The 25,938-nt window shown below is 32.6% G+C and overlaps 3 protein-coding genes across 5 annotated transcripts; 2 read left to right on the forward strand and 1 right to left on the reverse strand.

The window, feature by feature from the left end:
• Window positions 1-1,076: 1,076 nt before the first annotated feature.
• LOC123217676 (HVA22-like protein f) lies at window positions 1,077-2,205 on the reverse strand. The gene is made up of 5 exons (XM_044638773.1): window positions 2,070-2,205; window positions 1,904-1,930; window positions 1,690-1,812; window positions 1,342-1,591; window positions 1,077-1,242 (listed from the first exon to the last, which is right to left on the reverse strand). Exons 1-5 carry the CDS (start codon window positions 2,114-2,116, stop codon window positions 1,216-1,218), a joined length of 474 nt encoding a protein of 157 aa, XP_044494708.1. The 5' UTR covers window positions 2,117-2,205; the 3' UTR covers window positions 1,077-1,215.
• A 1,353-nt stretch (window positions 2,206-3,558) lies between these two features.
• Window positions 3,559-8,121, forward strand: LOC123217489 (zinc finger BED domain-containing protein RICESLEEPER 1-like). 2 transcript variants are annotated; one of them, XM_044638546.1, is made up of 2 exons: window positions 3,559-3,901; window positions 5,961-8,121. In XM_044638546.1, exon 2 carries the CDS (start codon window positions 5,970-5,972, stop codon window positions 7,953-7,955), a length of 1,986 nt encoding a protein of 661 aa, XP_044494481.1. In that variant the 5' UTR covers window positions 3,559-3,901; window positions 5,961-5,969; the 3' UTR covers window positions 7,956-8,121. The 2 variants fall into 2 exon arrangements, with proteins under 2 accessions (XP_044494481.1, XP_044494480.1); XM_044638545.1 differs by lacking the exon at window positions 3,559-3,901 and adding an exon at window positions 3,963-4,415.
• A 6,059-nt stretch (window positions 8,122-14,180) lies between these two features.
• On the forward strand, window positions 14,181-25,649 carry LOC123215553 (agamous-like MADS-box protein MADS1). 2 transcript variants are annotated; one of them, XM_044635704.1, is made up of 9 exons: window positions 14,181-14,335; window positions 14,488-14,723; window positions 21,032-21,113; window positions 24,203-24,264; window positions 24,350-24,449; window positions 24,578-24,619; window positions 24,942-24,983; window positions 25,064-25,230; window positions 25,367-25,649. In XM_044635704.1, exons 2-9 carry the CDS (start codon window positions 14,497-14,499, stop codon window positions 25,368-25,370), a joined length of 726 nt encoding a protein of 241 aa, XP_044491639.1. In that variant the 5' UTR covers window positions 14,181-14,335; window positions 14,488-14,496; the 3' UTR covers window positions 25,371-25,649. The 2 variants fall into 2 exon arrangements, with proteins under 2 accessions (XP_044491639.1, XP_044491640.1); XM_044635705.1 differs by having other exon boundaries at window positions 25,064-25,235; window positions 25,367-25,577.
• Window positions 25,650-25,938: the final 289 nt, after the last annotated feature.

A 25,938-nucleotide genomic window follows, 5' to 3' on the forward strand; every position in this document is an offset into this window, starting at 1 on the left:
AATTCTCACCCAGCTAGATGATAGGATCTTAATTAAACATTAGGCCAGCGGGCCATTTCTTACACGAATTTTAAAACAAAGATAAATATAAATTCTGTGAGGTTTAAAAAATTTAAATATTTATTTATAAATTAATTTTTATTTAAAATTTTAATTAAAATAAAAAATAAAACCATCATTTTAATATTAATATTAAAAAATATATAATTTATTATATTTTTGTTCATAAATTTTAAAAATTTACAATTTTATTAATGTATAAAGTTTTCTAATTTTAAAAACTCACATTTTGTCTTTTCCATCTTTTTCTAATTTTAGTTACCCCTCAAACTTTTAAAAACTTCAATTTAATATACCCTCTTTAACTTCATATTACTCTGATGACCTTTCTCTTCATCGATTGAGCCGATGTCAACTTTTGCTTCTCTCCAGCACTCGAGCTATCTTTCGACAATAACACGGAGCAATGTCCTAGAGATCTCTTTGTCTTGACGAAGAGACTCTTTGTCTCTTTGTTGGATGAAGAGATCTTCGCTTGTGTGTCTTCGTCGCACTTTATACTTCAGCCAATCAATTTGACAGTGAGAGACGATCGATCGAACGAAAGAAAAAGGAGGAGTTGCAAGAGATGGGTGGTGGCCAGAGAGGGGGAAAAAAAACTAAGGGTGGGGGGAAATAGACACTTTTCAAAATTAAAAATGTTTAGGCAAAATTAAAGTTATTAATTTCTAAAATTTTGGGAAGAAAATAAGATAAAATTATATATTTTTTAATATTATTGTTAAAATAATAATTTTACCCTTAATCATGACAAAAAAATTTAATTAAAAATTAATTTATAAGTAGGTGTTTAAATTTTTAAAATTGCATGAGTTTGTATTTATTTTTAAGTTAAAACTTGGTGGGAAATAGTCCTTTGGCCCCTACTTCCTGCAAGGCTACAATAATTATTTATGTAACTTCTACAAGGCCATCAGTCGTGGCTTTCCCAATTTTTGACTAGGAGGTTTTTCCAAAAGAAACTTCTTATTAATTTTAAGACTAACTTTTCATCGATGGAGAATCTAAATATATATACAATTCACAATTTCATAGTTAACATCAGGAGCTATTTTATTTCACAGTCAAATATTTTATTTGTTCTTGTAAATAAGTACCCTTCCATTTACACTTGAATGTATACACAATTTGCACATTCTAAGAGAATTCAAGTTCTCAACGCTTCTTTGCTTCCCTTTCAGCCTGCAAAATCCATTCACCCAAATTAATCACCTTGAGAGATACATAGAAAGAGAAAGCACATTGATATTTCGCATCTATTAATTAAATTTATGTACATACCGCCTTGATAGCCCGTTCAAGCGTTTCCCATCCATATTTATCAACATACTGTATTACTAATTTCCTTGCATCAAAGCTCATCATCTCGAGGACCTTCTTTTGCCCTTCCGTATACTTTGATGAGCCTACCAGCCCACCAATCTTCACATATTTCCGGATGTAATTTGCATAGATATAAGCTGCCCCATGGAACTTCGGCAACACCAACCACAAGCAAAATAGTAGCTTTACGTATGGCCAAAACGGCAGCCTGCATGCGCTCACATAGATTCCATATGTTTTGATCAAAGAGAAACCATTATGATTATTTCTTTCATAAAGACCGCAATTTCTATGAACTATACATACCAAGCCAGGATTTTATAACATGATAACTCAAACAGGGTTATGAAGGAGCACATAATCCAGTATGTTAACCACTGCCGATCATCCAAGGTTGAAGGACTCTCGATTGCTCTCATTGATTCGTATCTGTTCATTCATATAATTAAACACATGCTATTTATTCTTCTTCTGATCTTTATTTTCCCTTTAGAAAATTATTGTCTAGCATTTTACTTACAATGGATAAAGAAACATCACTCCAGGCCTGTTGACAGCCAAAAATAGAATAATAAGGGTAAGCTACCAAAATATATAATCCTTGACATGAAAATTGTGTTCAAATATTATGGATGACAAATCTAGTTCAAAGATCAAAATGAAAAAAATAAATAAATAAAAAATACCCGACTAGTGCATCCAAACGTTTGGCTATTACTGCAAGAACACCCATATTTTCACTGCTGAAAGTGTCTTTGTTTCTCCGGTCGATAGACCGACAAATTAATTAATGAAAGCTTAAATATGACTAATTCACTGTGAGATAATGAGAAGCTTGCGAAGATGCAGTCAAGTATTTAAGGGTATGAAAGGTTGACGAAAGCAAGTAAGGAATTCCTGTTGAGCGAACCATACCCTTTCTTTTCCTTCGACCACAAGAGAAGTAAGAAGAAGATTGAATTAGCGTTCAGCTGAATTATTTTTCACTTCACCTTTTGTGCCTCAAAGTTATATGCCTTACTCTTTCTTTCTCCCTGTGACCAATTTTATGATAAAAGTAGGGAAAGGAAAAAACCTGAGTGTTCTTTGGACAACAGACATATATATTTTAAAACGTTATAATTAAGGTTTTTGGTCTCTGAAACTTTCTTGGAATGTATAAGAAATTATGTCAATACTATATTTTTCAGTTTTAAAAATTGAAACGTTAAAAAGGTAAAAATATCTTACATAACTTTTAATATTTATTAAAAATAAAAAATATTTTAATTAAAAACTTTTTTAAATAGATTTTTATTCATGTTTTATAAATTAACAAAAATACTTTTTAACCAATAAAATTAATATTTGATTTTTGTTGAAATACGAAAACATGTTATTTTTAAATTTAAAGGTAACAACTTTTTGTTTTGACATATAGGATGAGGATGATTTCAAAGCTAATTTGAGGAGGATCCCTAAAATTTGGAGCATGGTTGGGTTTCATGGAAGCTAATTCGAGGAGGATCCCTCCAAGTTATGCCAAACTCGTCAAATTCTCACTTTGATATAAGGCATTAAACTGCATTGAGGTAGAAAATTTGTATTAAATTATAAGCAATTTCTGGCAGCACTGATTTTGTAGTTTTTGCCTGCTACTAAAATTTGGGGTATGAAATAAAATAAGTCATGAATACTTGCTACAATTTCATTCTAATGTGAAATTGTGGCTTTTCATATGATAAAATTAAAAGAAGATTAGAGGTTAGATTTATTTTTTAGGCCTCATTTATGACATTAAAAACTAAATAATATTATTTACTTTAATAATATTATTTTAATCTCAATGCTTCCTTCACTTCAATTCTCTTTTATTTTTGTTTAATTATATTTATAATATATTCTATATAAAATATTTATATTTGCTTCCTAAAATTCAATCAAGGATGTATAAATTTTTATTTTTGTGTTAATCTTAGCCACATTAAAAAGCTAAGTCCATGACTCCATAAATATGATAGGACGTCGGTGAGATTTTAGAATTTGAGTTCTGATTCAGGGCAGTGTCATCGTGACTTCATGAATCATAGACTATATTGGCAAAAATATAATAATTTACATTTTTAATGTACTTTTAAAATAATAAAACTATAATTCCAACTAATGGCAATACCATACATACTGTTGATCGTCTTTAAAATTTAAATTTTATTTACAATTCATATGGATAATGGAGGTGTGATCGTCTTCTGGATTTGGGATAGTAGAATCTGAAATGGTTTATTTTATTTCTTTTAAAATAAATCAATTTTTGTTTTCAACCTAAACTTCAAGGGACGAATAAGGGTTTATCAGTAATGTGGCACAATCGGGCATCCAATTCCCCCAGAAATCTTAGGATAAGCGGCAGCAAGGTTGACGTTCATTTCCATATTTACCCCTATATATAAACCTCACTCTCTCTTGCTTGCGGAAACCACAAGGAAACCCTAATCGAACCCAAATTCGGGTCTCTGCAGCTCGGCTTTGGTTATCCACTGTATGCTCTAAAACCTTATTCATCTTCTTTACTTTATTGTTATGTTGAATTCTTGACTGTTAATTTTTAATTTTATTTATCCAATTCCAAATTCCTAATCGTTACTGGTCCGTACGTCTCCTTTTTAAGTTTCCGATCCGAGACCCGCCGGGTCTTGAATCGGTCTTCTGACCCGATCGGTTATAACCCGTTTAATGCGCCTGGTTCTATCGGGTCGTAGCCGACCCTATTTAGTTGCTGACAGGAAACCCTAAAGTTCCGTCCATGTTCTCCGGTGGTTCTCATTCCCGGGTCAACCCGTAACTGATATGCTTGCTACAAAATAGTATCATGGCTGGGTAACGGAGAACATGATTCTGGGTTTGGACTTGCCTAACCCGAGGGAGCATTAAATTACAGAATGTAGATTAACGAGTTCATTTTTATTATTTAGTTGCATGTTCTTATAGTGTATGGTTTCTTGAATGAAATTTTTTCTCTCATAATTGAATGTATGGCCATGTTATGTCGAAAGGTAAGCTATCGTAACTCAATGTATGTTAATTTGGTTTACATGAATTTCTTGGTTCAGGCGATAGTGATGAACTTGGTGACTTTATATGCACGGCCTCATTGATATGTTAAATTCAACCATTATTTTTTTTGTCCTTTTGTTTGCTAAATTATTTTTTATGACTAGGATTAAAATGGGGCATCAGGGTACTACTTTCTAGTCAACTATTGAATTCAGCTATAAACCCTTGAAGTCTAGTGACAGTGATACCTGTATTAAATGGGTTTGGTCTTCACTTCATGCAGTAGCAAACATTGATGCATCATTCAGGAATGTTTATATATTGGCTTACTCTAATTTGTGATGCGTGTAGTATTCTTGTTGGTTGTTTCGCAGAATTGAAATTCTAGTAGGAGAGGAAAAGTTGAGTCGAGTTAGATATGAACCGAAAATAGTTTCTAATCTTTTTTGCTTATGGATTCTGATAAAAATTACACAAACGTTGAAATTAAAGGGCACTCTATTGACTGGAAAAAATTGCTGCTATAAGATTGTCGTCTTGCTTTGAGTTTTACAACTAAATGGAGGTGTGTCTTTTTAATCTGTTTGTTTCAAAATTATTTAGTTGCTCCTATTAATAGTTCATTTTTGGAGGCATTATTCTTGAAACTTGTATGGACATGTTAAGATGTATATATTTCAAAGAAAATATTGGGTACCTTTGGTAGCATAAAGAAAATGTAGTGAAAAAACATTAAAAATCAAAGTATATGAAAGGAAGCTCCAACTATAAGATTGGAAAATCACGGCACCGTACTGAGTGTGCTTAATGTGAAAAAGGACATGTGACCCACAAATCTAATGAGATCTTCTAGTTGGTTCTGTCTTTTGCATTCCATCAAATAGATTGTGTACTCTTTTAGTGGATACATAATTTTTATAGATTATCTGTAATCTCTCTTTCTGTCAGTTGCTGTGGGGCTGTGAAATTGTAAAGGAAGATTGGCATTATTCATGGAAATTTGCCTCTAATAAAACCTTTGTGAAATACCAGAGGCTTTAATTGATTAGGGTATAATGTTTCATCACGGACATTTCATGAGGGAAACTACGCTGTTTTGTGGAGCATAAAGCTCTCAAACTAGGTGTGTTTGTTCCTAAATAATCCTGACTCCGGAGATGACTTCTTATTGTTTAAGCATTAAATTAGCTTAGATTGCTGCATTTACTTGTTGACAACTAACTTAGATAATGCTTGAAGACTTTGTAATCCCACTTATAATTTTTCTCTCTTACCCTGACCCCTAAAATGTAAGTCAGTAGGAAAAGGAAAAATTTAGTTATAAATATATTTTATTTTTTATGCATGTACCAGAAAGTGTACCTGACATCCTCATCATAATTTTTTCAATCTGAAATTATTTTTCTTAATGATTGTTTTTGGCATCCTTTACGCATTGTCGCTTTTCTAACGCGGAATAACTTTCGTATTATTTTAATGATTACCAAGTTTTTATGTTAAATAATGGATTTAAATTATTTGTGATGCACATTGTTAAATATCAGGTTGGTGCAATGGATATGTCCGATGCAGTCATTGTCAACTCCAGCAGATTAAAATCTGTCGTGTGGAATGACTTTGATCGGATGAAAAAGGGTGATACCTATTTGGCTGTCTGTAGGCATTGTAAAAAGAAACTTAGCGGATCTAGTACTAGTGGAACTTCACATTTGAGGAACCATTTAATTCGGTGTCAGAGAAGATCTAATCATGTTATATCTAACCATGGGTTGGGTCATTGTTTTCCAGCAAGGGGAAAGAAAAAGGAAGGAACCCTTTCCCTGGTGAGCATTGATCAAGAACAGAAAAAGGATGAAGCAATTAACCTTGGGAAAATTAAATATGAGCAAGAGCCAATGGAAGAAGAGACAGTTAACATTGGCAATAACAACTTTGATCAGAGGCGAAGTCGATATGATCTTGCCCGCATGATCATCCTACATGGCTATCCATTGACTATGGTGGAGCATGTTGGATTCAGGATATTTGTTAAGAATCTTCAGCCACTTTTTGAACTTGTAACATCCAATAGAGTTGAGGCTGACTGTATGGAAATCTATGCAAAAGAGAAACAAAAAGTTTATGAGGTGCTGGATAAATTACCTGGGAAAATCAGCATCAGTGCTGATGGGTGGGCTACTACAGGTGATTCTGAGTACTTGTGTTTGACAGCACACTTTATTGATGAAGATTGGCAATTGAAAAAGAAGACTTTGAATTTCATCATGACTGATCCTTCTCTTACAGAAGATGTGAGTTCAGAGGCTATAATGACATGTCTAATGGATTGGGATATAGACCGAAAGTTATTTGCAGTGACATTTGATAATGGGGCCAGCAATGACAACATGGTCTACAGAATTAAAGATAGGCTGTCTCAGAATAGATTCCTCTACTTAAATGGTCAATTGTTTGATGTTCGCTGTGCGACAAATGTTGTCTGTCTGATGGTTCAAGATGCTCTGGAAGCAGTCTGTGATGTGACTTACAAGATTAGGCAAAGCATTCAATATGTTAAAAGTTCGCAATCCACCCTAGCAAAATTCAATGAAGTGGCTCTAGAAATTGGAGTTGAGAGTCCTAAGTGGTTGTGTGTTGATAATCCATCACAATGGAACTCTACATATTCAATGCTAAAAGATGCATCAGAGTGCAGGGAGGTGTTTTTTCGTCTGCAAGAATATGAACCAGACTACAGAATTTGCCCATCTGATTTAGAGTGGGAGAGAGTGAATGCCATTATTGGCTGCTTGAAGCTCTTTGTTGAAGTTACTAACGTTTTCACAAAGAGCAAGTATATGACTGCAAATATATATTTTCCTGAGATTTGTGATATACATCTGCACTTGATTGAATGGTGCAAGAATCCTGATGAATTTCTTAGTTCTTTGGCCTTGAAAATGAGAAGCAAATTTGATGAGTACTGGGATAAATGTAACTTGGGTTTAGCAGTTGCAGCCATGTTAGATCCCCGATTCAAGATGAGATTGATGGAATATTACTATCCGCTCTTATATGAAAATAGTGCTTCAGAGCTCATTGATGATGTTTTTGAGTGTATTAAGACGCTATACAATGAACATTCTATTGGCTCTCCATTAGCTTCTCTCGACCAAGGGCTGACTTGGCAAGTAAGTGGTGGCTCTGGAACTTTGGTTTGCTCTGAAAAGGATTCAAGGGACAAACTAATGGGATTTGACAAATACCTGAATGAAACTTCTCAGACTCAAGGGTCAAAGTCAGATCTGGACAAGTACTTGGAAGAACCTCTCTTCCCACGTAATGTTGATTTCAATGTATTAAACTGGTGGAAAGTTCATACTCCAAGGTATCCAATCCTATCAATGATGGCACGCAATATTCTGGGAATCCCCATGTCAAAAGTTGAACATGGCTCAGCATTCAACATCGGGAAGAGAGTGCTGGACCATGATCGAAGCTCACTACGCCCGACTCTTGTTCAAGCTTTGATGTGTTCTCAAGATTGGATGAGAGAATGAATTGCAAATTGATCTTCAGTTGTTAGTTTCTTGTATCTGTTTAGGTTGTTAATAGACTCTTTTCCTGTATCATTTTGCAAAAAAACATATGTTGGAATTAGGATGTGAAGCCCAGCTACAATCTATAGGCCTCAAATTTAATGTTAATTCAGTGTTGTGCGTGGCATTATTGTATCACTGAAAAACTTATAACCACAACTAAAAACATGAAGACCTACCGTATGGATACAATCAATACGTCGGCTTTGGAGAAGCATGGTGTCACAATTATGTGATAAAATTATTTTAAAACAATCATATCAATATATCATATTATATAGATAAATTAATAAAATTTGTTTATACAACATAGTTTTATTCAAATGATTTTCTTTTTGTTTTTCAGGTTGGACTTGCGTTGGTTTACGTATAGATAAGCAAAAGCATGACACGTCCAACGATAAAACAGAAGAGTTTATATCTTGAAAGCGATATGTAACTTTACCAAATAATTACGCAAAAAGATTGGTTCAAACCTAAAAATTAGTTTGGTCAATTAAAGAAAAATCATTTACGATTAAAATTGAGTTAAGAAGTGCATAAAATTTTAAATTGAAATAAAAATTAATAAATAGCTTAAAATCTATATATATATATATATTTGGGATACTTCAGAGGAATCATAATAACTACAATAATGAAAAAATGTAAATGTGAAAGAATCATGACGTAGTTGTGCAGCAGGAAAAGAAATCCTTGAAATTGTGCAAATATAATATAATATTCTCTTCCAAACAAAGTCATCCTTTTTTTTAATAAAAAAATTTTAAAGTCATTTATTTTTCTCCACTCCAAAATAAATAAATTAATTAATTAAATTAAAATTCTGATGTGGGTGGATGGTGATATTTTATGTTGGCATTTATGTTATTAGGTAATGCATTAAATTTTGGCATCTCCATTCATCATTCATTTTGAAGCTCCAATTTAAGAATCTTACTGCAGCAGCACTGTGGTCCCTTCTCTTCTTCATTCAATTCGCTTACTACCCTTGGAAAATGAAATGTTTAAATAAATTAAATTACAAGCATCATTTTATTTTATATTATATTCCTTAATCCAAATTTTATCATCATTAATTTTCTTAATCATATGTGTTTTAATTATTTATGTTTATTATTTTAATTACAAGCATCATTATATTTTATATTCCTTAATCCAAATTCATGCTTTTGATTTTGACAACAACTAACATATCTTCGTAGAGATTTGGATATCAAGATATTTGCCCATTCTCTTCTTCATAATGTTCACTTTTTTCCAAGTTTGTTCCATTAGTTGTACAGGTTGCCATCACACTCTCTTGTTTGTCAAAATTCCATCCTATTTTGGCTAATTCATTCCCTTTTCTTCTTTTTTCGGACCTTCTTGTTGTTTTAAACTTTGATTTTGCTTCTCTCCGACTAGATCCTTTCCTAACTCCTTCCCTACTTTATGATAGTGGGGCTTAATTTTATACCTCTTTTACTTTTAAATTTAGTAAATATTTTTATATATTCACCACTTTGATTAGATTAGTTCTAAACAGTATTAGAAGAGAGATTTATGCTTTAAATTAAGGGTTTGAAGTAATTCAAGATTACCAATGTTCATGTGTATTTAAGTTAGACTAATGAAATTAAAAAAGAAACAAATAAAAAAAAAACATGGAGATGTGATCTTTAGCATAAATTCGGAGGAACAAACTTGCTTTCCACTCTCTCATTTCGACGAGTTGTCTTATCACAGCCAAAAATTTGAAGATTGCTATCCATTTCATCCTCAATGGTTTTTACCAAAACAAAAAAAACTTAAAGAATGTGTAATTTATATGTTATTCGTACTCAAACATGGCTATTTTTGACACAACTAATTCTCATGGTACATTTGACTAATTAGCGTTTTAGATTAATACAGGAGACATCGTTGGATGATGGGTCACATTTTGTTCTTTCTAACTAAGAATTAAATAGTGTGATCAGCCTCCTCATTAATGATTTAATTCAAGAAATTTCGTTTTGGGATGATAAGGGAAAATTTGGGCACGGTAAGCAGGGCAGTGAGTTTGAAAGAATGAAGCAGCAGCTAGCAGAGCTGAAGCATTAATTGACAGTGAATAAATTTCATGGAAATAAAGGAATAATAGTTGTGATATTGATTTAGGCAGAAGCATGAGTAGTCAGTCACTTTATGAGAGCTCATTCACAGAATAATTTGTTTAAAGATGAGTGAGTGAGACAACCATGTTGATGTTGGTGCAGTAGTGCTGAGATAAGGCCAGATTTCTGGTGGAGCATCCAATATTATTATGTCCTTTTAGCTGCTTTTCCACTATCCATTACCCTACTCTGTTTTCCTTGATATAGAGATAATTTACATCAGATAAATTCCACCAAGCTTTTTACCCTTAGTTTGACCTACAGGACTCTTGTATAACTATTTTTGTGATATGCAGCAATAATCGAACTGAGTCTAAGAGTTGTACGATCAGCATATGTTTCCATGTGACAGGGTGAAGGGGGTGGGGACATTCAGAATGATACAAGAAGAAGAAATGCTACTTCATTGTATTTATTTAATTTAAATTTGTTTTCTGGGTTGGTTCAAGAATATTTCCCTATTTCCCTCCCAGGTTTTTTGGCCTAATATTTATTATTCTACTTATTACTATCCAAATAAATCAACACTCGTATAAATTAAATTTGTTAAAGAATTTTAAATTAATGGTCATTTGATCATACTACTATATTTTGTCTTGAATTTTTTCTCACGTTACTTGTTTAAAAAAGACTATAAAAGGATCTTTTATCCCATATTGTTTGGTTATAAGATTTGTAAGATTAAAAATATCGAGAGAATTAGAGGGACTATTAAGGAGTGTAATAGGATTACACTCCTTAATTTGGCTTGAAAACGCAGAGGTCTAGCACTTTGTACGGATACGTTTTTTAGGTGAAGCATAAATATTTTGGTTTGTATATAATTATTGCTTAGATCTTGACGTGGAGTACACATAATAAGAAATTAATATAACTCCAGTTTAATTATGAAATGAAAGCTTTCTTGGAAAGGCAGGACAAGTATAGAAATACTTTATATTTTGTATACAAGAGAAAGGAAATAGTATTAGTTGTTAACAAAAGCATATTAAGAGTTGGTAGGAATTAGAAGCACCTTTTGGCATATGAAGTTTTGAAAGGGAGCAAGAAAGCAGTCATCTGGCCGGCAATCCCATGTCGTTGAGTAACATTGATCATCTCACTTCAATATTAAAGACTTTGACAATGACCAAATTTGGTTATATGTGAGATGTTGAGAAGTACATTACATGGTTTAAGAAATCTTAAAATTCAAAATCTAGGAAATGCATATTTGTGTGTATGAATTTCTGTAATTTACTTTATTGGGTTAAAAATAAAACTTCATATCCTGCATTGCTTGAAAAATATAGAAGATTGTCAATTTAATTGATGTATTCTTTTTATTCTCATTCTATTTTAACGTACAAATATGTATTGTTTAAAATTACACATCAAAAAAGATTATCGAAACAATCTTTTGAAAAAAAAGAAAGGTTGAAGGCTATGTCATAAATCTTGACTCGAATAAGACTACAAATATCAATAATAATAGTCTTATGGGAGCTATGTTGCGAGTGAAATATCTAATTATTCCACTCATACCGTAAGAAATATACTATGACTGAGATGATTAATTGTGTAAGAATGTGCTTTAAATCATTTTTAAGGTGGAGGTGAGTAACAATACAGTGAGAAAAGAGAATGATAAGAGAGTCGACCAAACTATAAGTGTTTTGGTTGAGAGTTCTCTCCACACATAGGAAGAGAAAACACAATTAAAGAAGAGTTGCTCATAAGATTCAAACACATAGCACACACTCAGATTATGTAATAAGGCCAATGACCTAGAGACAGTCCATGGCACGAAGTCTCTCTAGGGAGACCAACCAAACAATAAAGGAGTGCCTTGGGATATGTCCAGGGAACCATGAAAGATGGTGAACACAGAATTCACATTTCACTTGTATCTCAATAAATCTCAGACTTAGTCAATAGAAAACTTACCTGATAACTGAGCTTTCCATTTGTAGTGGTTAGGAACTCCCACTCATAGGGTAATGTAAAATGCTTCTCACATTATAATTAATAAAAATTGTTTTATGATTAGGATGGAGTTGATTGTACTTGGTAGCTTATAATTGTATTTGACAGCTAATGCTTATGGTAATACTAATACTATTGTAGGCGTCAAACATAATTGACAATTTTACAGACAGTAACAAACCCTAGGGCTAAGGCAGATGTTAATACAGAGTTTGGTTGTGCTGCAAAGCAATATTAATGTTCCTGGAGATCCAATAAGAAAAGAAAAGTGGTCCAAATGGATGGTAAGAAGTGTCCATATCCAAGGCTGTAAAACCATAAGATTCGATTGCTACATTACACATAGGAAACAAGAAGATTTTCATTTTCATTTTTATTTTAGTAGATAGAGACTATAGTAATCAAACATTTATATAGTAAAAAAGAAAAATGCGCTATTTATATCGGTTCATCCAAAACACTACATCTAATAGAATTAATATTATTTTAAATTTCTTGTTACAATGAATATGTTTATTAATGAATTGTATATAGTTTATATGAGAATAATATGTTCATATACCAGCATTTTTATTCCTAAGACAAACCCTATTAAGATTTTTATTCATGAGAAAAATCATATTTTGACTTTTATTCTTAAAAGAAAACTTAAAACAGTTTTTTACTAGTTAGTCAAACTATATATAGGTTCAAGGGTGTCACACTTTGCACCCTGCCCACTCATCAGAGAGTTAGAGCCCATTAATCAGGGAATAAGATTCTGTATGTATAAACAAAACACCTTATAAATAAAGTAATCATTAATTATAATAAACAATATAACAGACACAAAATTAGTCACGGATCACTTCAGTCAAAACTCTATACTAATTCTAGAATAATCAAATAAGTGAATAATTTTCATGTAATCAATCTCCATGTTAAGAGTAAACTATCACATTAGTTGGAATATCAAATTCGGATTCCAACCTTGGTATGTTGTTACTGATGATTAGATAATTAAGTATAAATGTTTTTACTTTAAAATAAAAGTCAATACACTCTGGCTGCTATATAATTCAGCAATAAAAACTAAGTAATACCAAATTGGCCAGGGAGAAGCAGTGATTTAAGCCCCAAAGTAAATGTTAGCATGCTACACCATCTTTACCTTAAAAGAACTAGATATTACAAGATGGGTGAACTGTACATCACATGGGAGTCTATTTTCACTTTGTACTTGGGAAAGGGAAATTGAAACTAACAAGAACTTTAGCAGAACCATACTTCAAAAGCTAACTATCCAGATTAGAGAGCTTAAAATTATATAAATCTCATATTAAAAGTTAATACTTTTTAATATGAGACCTAAATCTTATACCTTACATTTGAGATCTTAACATAGGACCATGCTCCTCAACTTGAGGTCTAGGCAGGCTAATTGTGTGTTAGTTGGGCTAATACTGTAATGTCGATGTCATCATCTGCACTGCACGATTACAACTAAGATATGTGGTGATGATTCTGATACCAAATTATATGTACTTTAAAAGAACTATATCTCACAAGTTAACTATTAATATTAAAGAATGTAAGATCATATAAACCCCACATTAGAAGTCTATACTTTTCAATATGGGATTTGAGTCCTATATTTTACACTTGAAATTTTAACAGAAATATATATATCTACAAAAAATTGTGAATTCCACAATAATATAAGAGGAGAAAGAAGTAATGTAAATTAAGCTTTGAGGCAGGGCGGTAAGATCAGAAACAAATCTAGAATGGAGGCCCTACTAAAAACCCCAAAAGGAAAAACAACATGGAAGGTCTTCTTATTTATTTTGTTTTCATTGAATAATTTTGAAGTCACAATGCATATATAGCTTTCACAATGTCTCATTTCACACCATTATTAGTGACTTTCCCAAGAACCTTTTTGTTTATCACCCTTCTCCCTTTTTTTTTTTCCCATCATGAACTGAATGGATGGTTAATGGAGCCTCAAAATTAACAATAAACTCCCTCTGCATAACTTTTTTTTTTTTTGGTTACTCATGCAATACAAATTATGTGGACAGTAAATATAGTAACTAATAAAGTCTATACATATTCAATCATGATGTACTATTTTATGGTTGAGGAATCTATCTATCTATATATCTATATATCTATCAATATATATATCTATATCTCTTCTGCTAGAGCAACCCACTTCAAGAATCTTTGTTCCTCTTTAGTTCAACTCTTTAGCAGGTTAGACTGCAAAATCAACATCACATTTAGATGCTTAATAGTATGATTTTATGTAGCCTTGATTTAGGCGAGCCACCAAGATTGATATCTTATTTTGCTGACGAGACCATCAATTTTTTTTTTTTTTTGGGCTTTTGCATTCATTTTTTCAGACATCAACCATGGAGTTTCCTAACCAAGAACCAGAAAGCTCTTCTCATAAGAAAACGGGGAGAGGCAAAATTGAGATTAAGCGGATCGAGAACACCACTAACAGACAAGTTACCTTCTGTAAGCGTCGCAATGGATTGCTCAAGAAAGCCTATGAATTGTCTGTTTTGTGTGATGCTGAAGTGGCTTTGGTTGTCTTCTCAAGCCGTGGCCGCCTCTATGAATATGCTAACAACAGGTTTAGTACTTCTTAGATTTTTTTTTTTTTTTGGTTGAGTTTGATATGTTGACGATGGATACTTATGCTTCTGTCCAAGATTGCTTATGATTATGACCATTCTATGCTGTTAAGGTTTTGAGTTTTTGGGGTCTATATATAATAAAGTTTCATCTTTGGGTTTGAGTTTGTTTAGTTCTTTTTCCATTAATTTTCCCTATTTTTTGAGTTGGGAAAGTCGATGATTATATCTGTGATTCCCAGCTTCTTCTGATAAAAGGGTTTTTAATGGATTTTATGGATACATGTTCATCATACGCAGTTTAGGTTAATAAATTAACTTTTGTTGAAGATTGATCGGTTCTCCCTACCTAAGATTCACTGATCTTTCTTTATTTTGTCATTTTATTGGCTTTCCTTTGTGAGATTTGGGAGTATTTCTATTTCTTCCTTGTGCTTCTTCTCAGTTGTTCGGTAAAGAGATGCAGATCTGTAAGTAATAGATACAATTAACCAGAAGTGATGTACAGTAGCTTGTTATAAGAGCAGGAACGAAGGTTATCAAGGTATAACAGGTGTGAAACCAGCTTCTTCATCTTTGGCCTTCATTGGACTCTTCTCTCTATCTCTTTCTCTCTCTCCATCCTTACTAAACAAAAGTCCGAAACCAACAAAGCTGTGAAGGGTCTAATCATTCATTAACTTGTTCTTTGAAGCTTACTTAATAGCTAGTCATTTCAACAAGAATGAATCAAGAATTGAGCCCTTCAACTGGATCATAGCTGGACTTTCAAGACTCAAATCACTGTCTCAAATACTTATCACAAATCTTACGTTCTATCAAACTCTCAAACCTAAACAAGTAGCTCGCTCTGTAGGCTTTCTGATTGTTCCTTCTCCGCTTACCAATTTACCTGTTGGGAAAGTGTTATCTGGTTGAATAGCTGTTGGGTAATTGAAAGATCTCTCAAATTTCATTCTAGGGTTTCATAACTCATTTCTATTTTTCTTCGACACCAGTCACAAATCTCACTTCAATCTCAAATGCAGAAGCTACACAAGGATTTTCTAGGCTAATCGGGTCTTAATCTGTATAGCCCTTCAATGATTTCTTATCTTCACGACACGACACATTATCAAAGAATAGACCTGACGAATTCAAGATTAGGGTTTTAAATCATAATGAGCATTGGGTCAAATCTTATCACAAGTTTTACTCCTCCAGTCTGCCTTTAAGTTTTAGATATATGAGTATCATCGGCAGATGGGTATCCGGATTTCTTAATCTTTTTGACTGTTTTACCCTTCTCTACAACATAAGAGAAAAGAGGGTGGCTGTGATTAGGGTTCTTGTGTCTGAGCTGTATTTCTTAGTTACAACGTCAGATATGATTTTTCCGTTCTTCACATCTGACAAGAAGTCTGTTGTCATTATATTTATATCTTTACTTGGCTTATCTTTATATATTTCGTTTATATCATCTCATCTGATTCAAGTTTTTTTTTTTTTTTTCTCAAATGGTGAAAAATTGCTTCTTTGATTTAGATTTACTTAGATCTCTTTGAGGGGAAAAAGAGTTATAGCTAAAGCGTGCCGTCAGTTTAGGGAAGATCTCCACTTTAATGTGAATTGTATAGAGTGTTTCCTTTTTGTGGAAACAAAAAAATTCTTCAAGATGATGAAGTTCCGCAGCAGGAATAATGATAATTTATTCTTCATAGGTCAAAACAGTGCATAATTTATCCATATAAATATCACCGAAGCTTTTAGACGAGAGGTAGACAATACAAACACAAGATCTTTCACATTTCAAGCAACATACAACTCAAAAATTATTAAGCTGATTATATGTTTTTGATAAAACATTTCATTAGAAAATTTTAAGGTTTTTAGAATTAATAAGAAGAAGGGTTCTCTATAAAATTCAATAGTCAAAGAATTCATACCTTGCTGGCCTTGTTTGATGGAAAGAGAGAAGAAAAGTTGAGGTGACAGAAGAAAAACAAAAGAAATGGTAGGAGCCAATGAGGTTCTCTGCACTTTACTGAATGGTGCATCAATGGCTGCTGCACAGTCTTCCTTGATCATACCACAAGTCTGTTCAGTAGATTTAGACACGAAATGACGCAAATTATTTTCTTTTTATTATTTCAATAAAATATAATATTTTAACACAGTCAAACGCAAGCCATGAAAGCATTCCTTTCTTTCTGAGATTTTGAACAAGTCTCGTGGGTTTTAAAGAGTCCTCTTAGGTTATAGCGCTGTGTTTTTCCACATATTGAAAGGTGTCAAGTATATAGAAGCAATGATAGTCGAGCCAATCATATCGTTAGATCTTCTGCCACCGTGGCAGAAACCGTTCTTCAGTGGCTCGACGAAATTAAGGTAACAGGCTCACTGTGCTTTTTGTAAAAGGAAACGCTAGAAGCTCTGTTTTTTTCCACTCACCCTTTATATTACTTCTTTCCTTTGTCAAAACTATTTCTGCATTTGTTATATTTTTACCTTGTGGCTAGGAATTCGGAATTATCAACATGAAAAAAAAATAATTTTTTTTCTTTTACTTATTAGCAGTTTCTTAAGTTTATTGACAACTTTTATGGATAAATTTTCCTTTTTTGTTTGAAATTTAAAATTTTTTATTATGAAATTTCCAATTTATTTTATCACTGACCATTCTTTCATATCTAACTGAAAGCATGACTGAAAAGTTTGGAAAGCTAAGGAATTAAGGTATTTTATTCCCTTCTCCCCAGTAACTTGAACTTTTGGAATTCTTCTTGAACGGTTGACCATATAAAGATGTCTTGTCTCTGGTTAGTTGTTCATATTTAGTTTGTTTGTTAATTACTTGGTTCTATGGCAAGGTGCTTGTCTGAGTTATATTATGTGTTTGATAAAAATCCTAAATAAGCATTAAAAACGAGTTGGAAACCCAAAAATGTAAGCCTGAATGATGCAAATATTTTAATATCCAAGTTATATAGTCAATAATCATATTGTTCATGGTAATTATTGCACTGATTTTAGTATCTAAGTCTTTCATCTTTCAACGGATTGTTATTGGAGAAAATAGAAGTATGTCAATGAATTCGTAATTCCAATATAAGAGCAAATGAACTATTATATACGGATTGAATTATTTTGACATTCTTTTTCTATTATTTCTGAGTCTTTAGTTTATATATGTAATTTCATGGTCTTGGATTCAACTGCAGTGTCTCTTTGAATATAATATCTATAATTTAATGAAGTTTATAAGTTTTTCTTCTGATGCTTAATATATTCTAGTAAAGAATGATAAATGTGGCATGAAGCTCTGAACCGATTCAGTGGAAATGATAGGAAAATATCCAATCCCAAGGAAAATTTAAATCAACGCTAACCATTCTTTGAATTGTCAGATTTTTGTTTCCCATTTGTTCCTCATAGTTTGTTCTCATTTTCTTTTTTCAAAGTTAATAGTGAATTCAATTTTATGATGACTACTATATTTTTTAATATAAAATTTGGGATTCAAAATCACATAAAAATGCAGTAATCATATAGAGATATTTTCTTGCTCTGCGAAATTTTACTCCTTTGATGTTTTATCTCTATTTTCAGCATCTGAGAATCTTTTTGTAAGAGGGTGTTAAGATAGTAAAACGCTAATTGTAACAGGGAACCCTAACTTTGTTAAACATCCAAGCCCTTAACCTTCCACACCAAAACTTAGATGCCGTGTTTTTTGGAATGTCTTTTTTTCCAGTTTGGTATGATTGAACACAAAATAAACCTGTGTATTAACCATTGCAATACCCAGATATTTTCCTCCATTTCATCAAATATAAAAGAAATATTGCTATGTATCAGTTTGTAGAGCTACTTTTCCTAGCTATGATATATGCACAAATGTCATCTTCAGACATTGTATGACTGATGAATTATTAAACCTTAATTCTTCATTCCATTTGCAGTCAGTATTGAATACTAAGTTCAGCATTTCAACTCCATAGTAGCTTTTTATGGTAGCCCTAATGTTTGACATCATCTTTAAAAAAAAAAAAAAAACTCATCCAGTTATGTTACAATACATCAATTTATTTGAATGAGTTTATACAAAAAGTTTGACATGTTGTATTATTCATCTACAAATAGCATCACCATGTTGGATTTTGATTGTTTAATTATTTCTTTTATTTTCTATTGAACTAAGGCTATACTATTGAACTGTCTTGTTGAATCCATTAATAACACCAAACAATTCATTAAATTACTGTTATATATAGCTGGCATCAAATAGTTGAAAATTTTGGGAAGGAGCCTGTGTTGTCGTATTAGAGTATGAGTGACCTATATAGTGTTTCATATGGAGATAAATATCATAGCTTGATTAGGATTGTCTTTTAAAGGGTCTCCTGATTTGATTTCTGTTTTTTAAGACCCTGGGTAATGCCATTTCAAGATTTTGATATATCAGTTAAAATATGCCTCAAATTTCTCATATTTGTGAGTTATAATTGTAGAGTGATATTTTAAGAATTTACTCATTGATAATTTTGCTTAGATGTAGAAATACCAAGTTGTTTAAATATCCAATAGAAAATGTTTTATTGGATCTCTATATAAGTGTATCTTAATTATGGGGTTAAGAAAAGAGTGAAAGAAGGCTTCCATCCAGATGTTGATGAGGGTGGTTAAAAATCACCTGTGAATGATGAAATGAAAGAAAAGTTCTTGAGCTCTGCTAGTTTTCGTTGTTAAAATTTTTTAATACACTTATATCTTCCCAAACTATCTACTAATGACTTTATTTCTTCATTCCTGATGTTCTCAAACTATCTACTATATTACACCTTGACGTTGTGTCAAGAATTAAGACGATCTTATCTTTAGTGAGAGGCGGAGCTCAAAGTGGGGCTTTTACTGGCTCTTTTAAAGAACTTATGACATATATGGTAAGCGACTCAGCATACCAGTCTTTTCAACCTTTTCCACTAAAACCGTACTCCTACAAGCCTAGGTTTTGAAGTTGAAGCTCTTGTCAAATTTCACGCATGTGCCCACGTCACACCATCCTATCTGTATCTTGTCAAGATCCACAGTCTGTATTATTATTTTCCTCTTGTTTTTCAACTCCTTATGACCAGTTCACCTACATTTTCTTCTTGATAAACATCCTCGTCATGGTTACACATGATTTTTCTTAGTCAAGTGAACTATAATTTTATAGCCAAAACAATCTATGGTGTCACAACACAGCAATTAGCTTTCAAGTTATTGCATTTTGAACAATTCTTTTAAGCTTACTCATTCATTCACCATAATGAGCCGTTGGTCCACTGCTTCAATTTTTGAGAGTGTTCAATTTTTGTATTCTGGACTTGGCTTGCTAGCCATCCATTATCTCCCTTACCCAGTAATGGATGTTACAGAGCTTGACAGCTTGTTAATTTTCTTTCAATTTATTATGCGTTTGCTCATCACTTAACAGTACCTTATATGTCTTCTTAATTGTACAGTAGGAACAAAACCATCAAACTCCTGTTTATCTTGTGTACCAGCGTATATTGGCTTTACTAAAGCAAGTGAACTAATTAATTGTTTAAATGTCCTTTTCGCTAAATGCATTTATTAGATTCTATGCATGTATTGCATTAGGGCAAAGTTGGGTTGGATTGTTTGGGATCCAACCCAACCCCACATACTAGTTTCGAAGTTGAGAGTTAACTGTACTCAAAATCCTAAATTAGATTAAGTTTCCAAAGAGGAACATTAAAAGTGACTGAAGCTCCATCAAGGAAAGAATTTGAAATGATGTAGCTTCATCTTTACTTAGTTGAAATTCCAGTATTCTCATTTTCTATTTCTATAATTTTGGAGATTTTATTACTACAAGGTCGGATTCTTATTTTAAACCATTTAGATTTGATTTGGAAAATTTTTACTATTTCAATATTGATTTGTAATGCAAATAGACTGCTAAAGATCAGAGAAGATTCACATTTTTACCATTTAAGTGTTACTGCAAAGTTTCAACTGGTTGTTACATATATGCATGGCATCTTGTTATTTCTGTCAAAAATCTGTACATAACTGGAAAAAATCTTGCTGAAATGTTTTCGAAGGAATCCCTAGCTCATTAAACAAAATAAATGGCGTCCACACAACTTTTCTTATGTTGTGATCCTTGTGTGGGTTATATTTAAGACTTCATTGAGGTAGCAGAGAATTCAGTTATAATTAAAAAAGAAAAAGAAAAGAGGCAGTTATTTTGCTTCTTGAGTGCTTGCTTCTTTCTGATCATAATTAATACTAAAATAGTCTGGTATTTGTTTTGCAGTGTGAGATCAACAATTGAAAGGTACAAGAAATCATGCGCAGATAGTTCAAACCCAGGATCTGTAACTGAAGCTAATACTCAGGTATTTTTAATAAAACAGCTAATAAAATATATGAAAAATGGTGTTTTACTGAACAAATGGCAAAGTATAAATGATAATATGCGTTTTTCTCTACACGGGAAAACCATATCGCCAGGCATGTTCAGGGTTTAGGGTTGGTCTCAGATCTGTCACCATAGATCTTTTGAGTTCTAATGCTAACCATGAGTCTTTTTGTTTCACTTTTGTGTCATAGTATTTGTTTAACTAAAACAGTCCACCTCTATAGTTGTGGAATAAAGAAGTAGAATTGAATGATTCTTACGTATGGCCTGACTAGAACATTTACATAGGTGATGCTAGGTCTGCGGAGTTGTAGTAAACATGAAATGAAATTGTTGCAAGACATCCGTCACTCTTTAAATAGGTGATGCTAGGTCTGCGGAATTGTAGTAAACAATGAAATGAATTCCTTGTAAGACATCCATCACACTCTTTAATTTCCTCAAGATTTGATCATCACCTAAGCTACCAAGTTCTCAAGCGTAAGAGTTGAAAATTTACTTCTAGTTATGAAGATCACCAAAGTTCTCATGCGTAGGAGTTGAAAGCCAATTATGCGTTATGCTTAGGCAGCCAAGGGCTTCGACTAATTAAAGAGTCTATAGAGAGAGAGAGACATTGGACTTTCCAATTCTAAGTTAGTTCAAGAGGTAAGACTTTTCTTCATGCTTATAAATTAGCAACCAACGCTATTTGCTTTTCATGTGAGAACACTCAACAATTTCCTCTTTACATAAAACTTCTCATCAATCAAATCGCTTATAAACTATCGGCAAAATTATTATAATTTATAAAAAATTTACAAAAGAAATACAAACAAAACAAAAATGATAGAAACTAAACACAATAAAAAAAATACAATAATTATCTCGTGGAAAAACCTTCCCAATGTGTGAGAATGAAAAAACACAACAAATTAATTATTCACTATTATTAATAACAAGAAAATAAAGTTCTCTCTAGATAAAACTAAAATCATACATAGGCAACTCTCAAAATCAAACAATCTTGTTAGAAAAACAAGTTTTTTTTTTTTTTTTTTGCAAAACAAAACAAGAGACCAATATCGGATTAAATAACTCTTTTGTTTGAAACTCTAAAACCAATTTCCACTCTTTAAAATGAAGAATAATAAGCCACACAACTACATGTAAAATTTTAGTTCAATTAGAGCATGAAACAATATTGATAAGAGAAACTAATCAAAGCTGATCAGAACAACTAAACCCAAAAAATTTTGCCTCCTTTCTCTTTTTATTTTCAAACTATTCTTGTTTCTCTTTCTTCTGTAAGATTTAATTTTATTAATATTCTTACATGAGAAAACTGATCAAAACTGGTCGGAGTCATAAAACCCAAAAAATTCTACCTTATTTCACTTTTATCTATTCAAACAACTTTCATATCTTCTTCTCCTCTCTCCCTTTATTTCACTAAAACTTCATATGAGCTTGAGATAATATGAGAGATTTACCAAGGCCAACTTCATATAGGGAGAAATTCAACCCAACAAATCTTCTTTTGTCCCGAATATGTGGGGAGACTAGCCCCACAGAGGGCATCAAATCCCCCTCAAACCTAAGGGAATTAGTCATACTCGCAACTCCTTTAGAAACAACAAACTTCTCCATAGATAAAATCATTATTACCATTTCAATTCCATATCGATATGGATCTAATACATTGGACGTTCTATGAGGAATTGATTATGAAAAGAAATTGTGTTGTTTATTAACTAAACAATGAGTACAAGTTTTCAAGAGTATGCCTACTAAAGGCAACACTTTCTTCTTTGTGAGAATGCCAAGAACTTTCTCACACAATTGTACAAGTCATCTATGCGCAACTCAATCAATAAATTATCAACTAAATTCACCTCTCCAACGCACAACTTGACATGAATAACATAGGAAGTATTTTGCATCAATCCTTTGGTCAACACCAAGTCTTTGTTTATGAGTTTCCAAAGTAACATCACCAAATCAATTATAATAACCCTCTTAATCAAGAGTGTCTATGGAAATCAAATTGAGTCACATATCATAGACATATCTCACATTATTAAGCCTTAATGTGCAATCAACAATGGTTCACAAACATATTTTGCCAAAATATGAGAATTACTCATGATGAGAAGGCACATGGTACGAACCTTCAAAATTAACAATCCATTTGGAGTCAGTTCAAGTGAGATTTACATCACCATCACTCCTTGAAATTATCTTGCTTGTTTCAATTGTGAGGTTGGAATATGCCCGGGTAAGATTTGCATCATTATTACCCCTTGGACAGGCTTGTCATGATTTTCTGAGGTTTAAATCTATTTTATCCTGTCATGGTAAGGGCCACTTTTCCCTTAGGAGACGAGTTACTAAGCGCCATTGTCAAAGTAATGTGCTTAGATCAACATAATGTTACTTTTGATTCTTGTTTAATTTCTCTTATGGAGCTAATACCAATTTGTTTAGTGATCTTAGATCTTTTCAATCCCAGAAACTAGCAAAACAGGTGAGACTTACTCTCACACTAATAAACTAACATCTACCCTTTTATACTTTCAATGTGGGATAACCCGACAATGTTTGCATAGAAAATTTAGAATCAATTACAATCCAGTATCTGTTAACTAAATGATTTATCAACATTATAAGTACTTATTATCATTTACCTATCTTTTTCTTTAATCGAGAAGAGTAAACACCATGTTTAATCACTACAAATAGTTAATAAAATTAATGATTTTTATCTTGTTTATGAATAACACGAACTGGCATCCATAAATAAAGATTTAAAAACACTTGCATGAATCCTTATATACATGCGTGTTTATAGTAAGTAGTGTTTCTTCTTCGGGTGGGTTTGTGGGGTGATTTTTTCATGGATATAATTTGATCTCTTTCTTAATATATCCTAGAGCAACTCTCACTCTACCTTCTGTGTCATTCGTTTACTTTCAAATGTGAATCGAACTATAATGCTTTCGCTTTCTTCTGAATGAATAAGTGTTATTCAAATGATTGAGTATAGAACTGTTATCCTAATTTATGGTATCTTGCAAATCACCTCAGTTTTACCAGCAAGAAGCCACCAAACTCCGGAGACAAATCCGAGAAATTCAGAATCTGAACAGGTAAGTTCATTAGATAATTCTTTAATTCTTTTCAACTCAGTTGTGTAATATATATCACCATTGTAATAAACAATGCTGCTTCTAGGCATATCTTGGGTGAGGCTCTTAGCTCCTTGAGCTTCAAGGAACTCAAGAACCTGGAGGCCAGACTGGAGAAAGGGATCAGCAGAATCAGATCCAAAAAGGTATTATGGTTAATTGACAACCTAACTGAAAATCAGCGATACTTTTATTTATTCAAGTGTACTTGTTATCTCTTTTTTAAAATAAATGTTCCAATTCCTATCATTAAAATGCTCAAAACTTTTGCCAGAACGAAATGTTATTTGCTGAAATCGAGTTCATGCAGAAGAGGGTAAGTTTCTTTCCGTCCTTTTTTTTTTTTTTGGGTTTCTTTTGGGTTTGCTAAAAATGTTGAACATAATTATACTGTATAGATTTAGGGAGAAAAAATAAAATGCAAATCCAATAAACAATAGACAAATTTGTTGAAAGAATTTGAAAATCAATTTATGTTGCCTTAATATTTGACCTTTGAGGGAGTTGAAAATTCCAAATACTCCAAAACCCTAATAAAAGGACATGGAACATAAAAATGAATCCTTAAGTTCTCAATGACTGTTACGCTTATGATTATGCTATTCTTTAACTTATTAGCAATATGTGCACATGTGCAGGAAATTCAGCTACAAAATGATAACATGTACCTGCGGGCAAAGGTTTCTGAATCTCTCTCTCCCCACATGATAGCTAAAATCTGAATTATTTTAATCTTAAAAATCATTATTATATGGTGCAGATAGCTGAAAACGAGAGAGTTGAACAGCAACAATCAAACATGATGCAGGGAGCTGTGTATGATCAATCTGTGCCCTCACAATCCTATGATCGAAATTTCATCCCTGTAAACCTCCTGGAACCCAATCACCAGTACTCTCGCGAAGAGCAGACTGCTCTTCAACTTGTGTAAGGTTCTATCTCCCATTATGCATTGTAATGAACCATTATCATCACCATTATCAATTGAGGATTTATAATCAATTGTCATCACTATTATATGTGCATATATATGTACTGATGTTCATATCTCTTGGTTCTGCAGTTGAATGATGCTGGAAGGCTATCATTTGTTATGAGCAGGCCTTTCAAGTTCACCAAAATTAAGGCCTTGGGTTTCTGTAATAGACTCTTTGGAACGTGTTATCCCAAAAGTATTCCTCTTGTATTATTCTCCAAGATATTTGACAATATTTGTAACTTTGAAACTGTTTTGTTCAGAATATTTGAAGATATTTCTGCAAATTCTACTCAAACGTATCTGTGCCGCAGCCCATCATCCACATTTATGTAGAAGGATGGGTGTCTTTTGGTGCTGTCATATTCAACAATGCGTTCCCAGCTTTATATTTGTCAAAGGAACCCAACCCATACATTGTCCCATTGCTTTCGCTTTACAGCTGGTTATGGAAGTGGTGCAAACAGGATTTGGCATAATAACAACCCAACCCCCCCTCGCCCAAAAAACAAAAGAATTTGGCACTTTTAGCCATGTGATATCGCCTGCTTCCTGCTGAATACTACTGCATGTCCTGCATTCCATGATGTGGGTTAAGGCAGCCTATCATTGGGTTATGTTATACGATAAAATTATGTGCACACAATTAGATGTATAAA

Source organism: Mangifera indica, chromosome 5, assembly GCF_011075055.1.
Source record: "Mangifera indica cultivar Alphonso chromosome 5, CATAS_Mindica_2.1, whole genome shotgun sequence".
Taxonomy (NCBI): domain Eukaryota; kingdom Viridiplantae; phylum Streptophyta; class Magnoliopsida; order Sapindales; family Anacardiaceae; genus Mangifera; species Mangifera indica.

Bases quoted from the DNA above. Each gene is read 5' to 3' on its own strand.
- LOC123217489 (XM_044638545.1), top strand. From the start codon at position 4,395: ATGGCCATGTTATGTCGAAAG. The intron at 4,416-5,960 runs GTAAGCTATCGT...GTTAAATATCAG, and splicing joins TGGCCATGTTATGTCGAAAG to GTTGGTGCAATGGATATGTC.
- LOC123217676 (XM_044638773.1), bottom strand. From the start codon at position 2,116: ATGGGTGTTCTTGCAGTAATAGCCAAACGTTTGGATGCACTAGTCGG. The intron at 1,931-2,069 runs GTATTTTTTATT...GGCTGTCAACAG, and splicing joins CGTTTGGATGCACTAGTCGG to GCCTGGAGTGATGTTTCTTT. The intron at 1,243-1,341 runs GTATGTACATAA...TGGATTTTGCAG, and splicing joins TTGAACGGGCTATCAAGGCG to GCTGAAAGGGAAGCAAAGAA.
- LOC123215553 (XM_044635704.1), top strand. From the start codon at position 14,497: ATGGAGTTTCCTAACCAAGAACCAGAAAGCTCTTCTCATAAGAAAACG. The intron at 21,114-24,202 runs GTATTTTTAATA...AAATCACCTCAG, and splicing joins TAACTGAAGCTAATACTCAG to TTTTACCAGCAAGAAGCCAC. The intron at 24,620-24,941 runs GTAAGTTTCTTT...GCACATGTGCAG, and splicing joins TCGAGTTCATGCAGAAGAGG to GAAATTCAGCTACAAAATGA.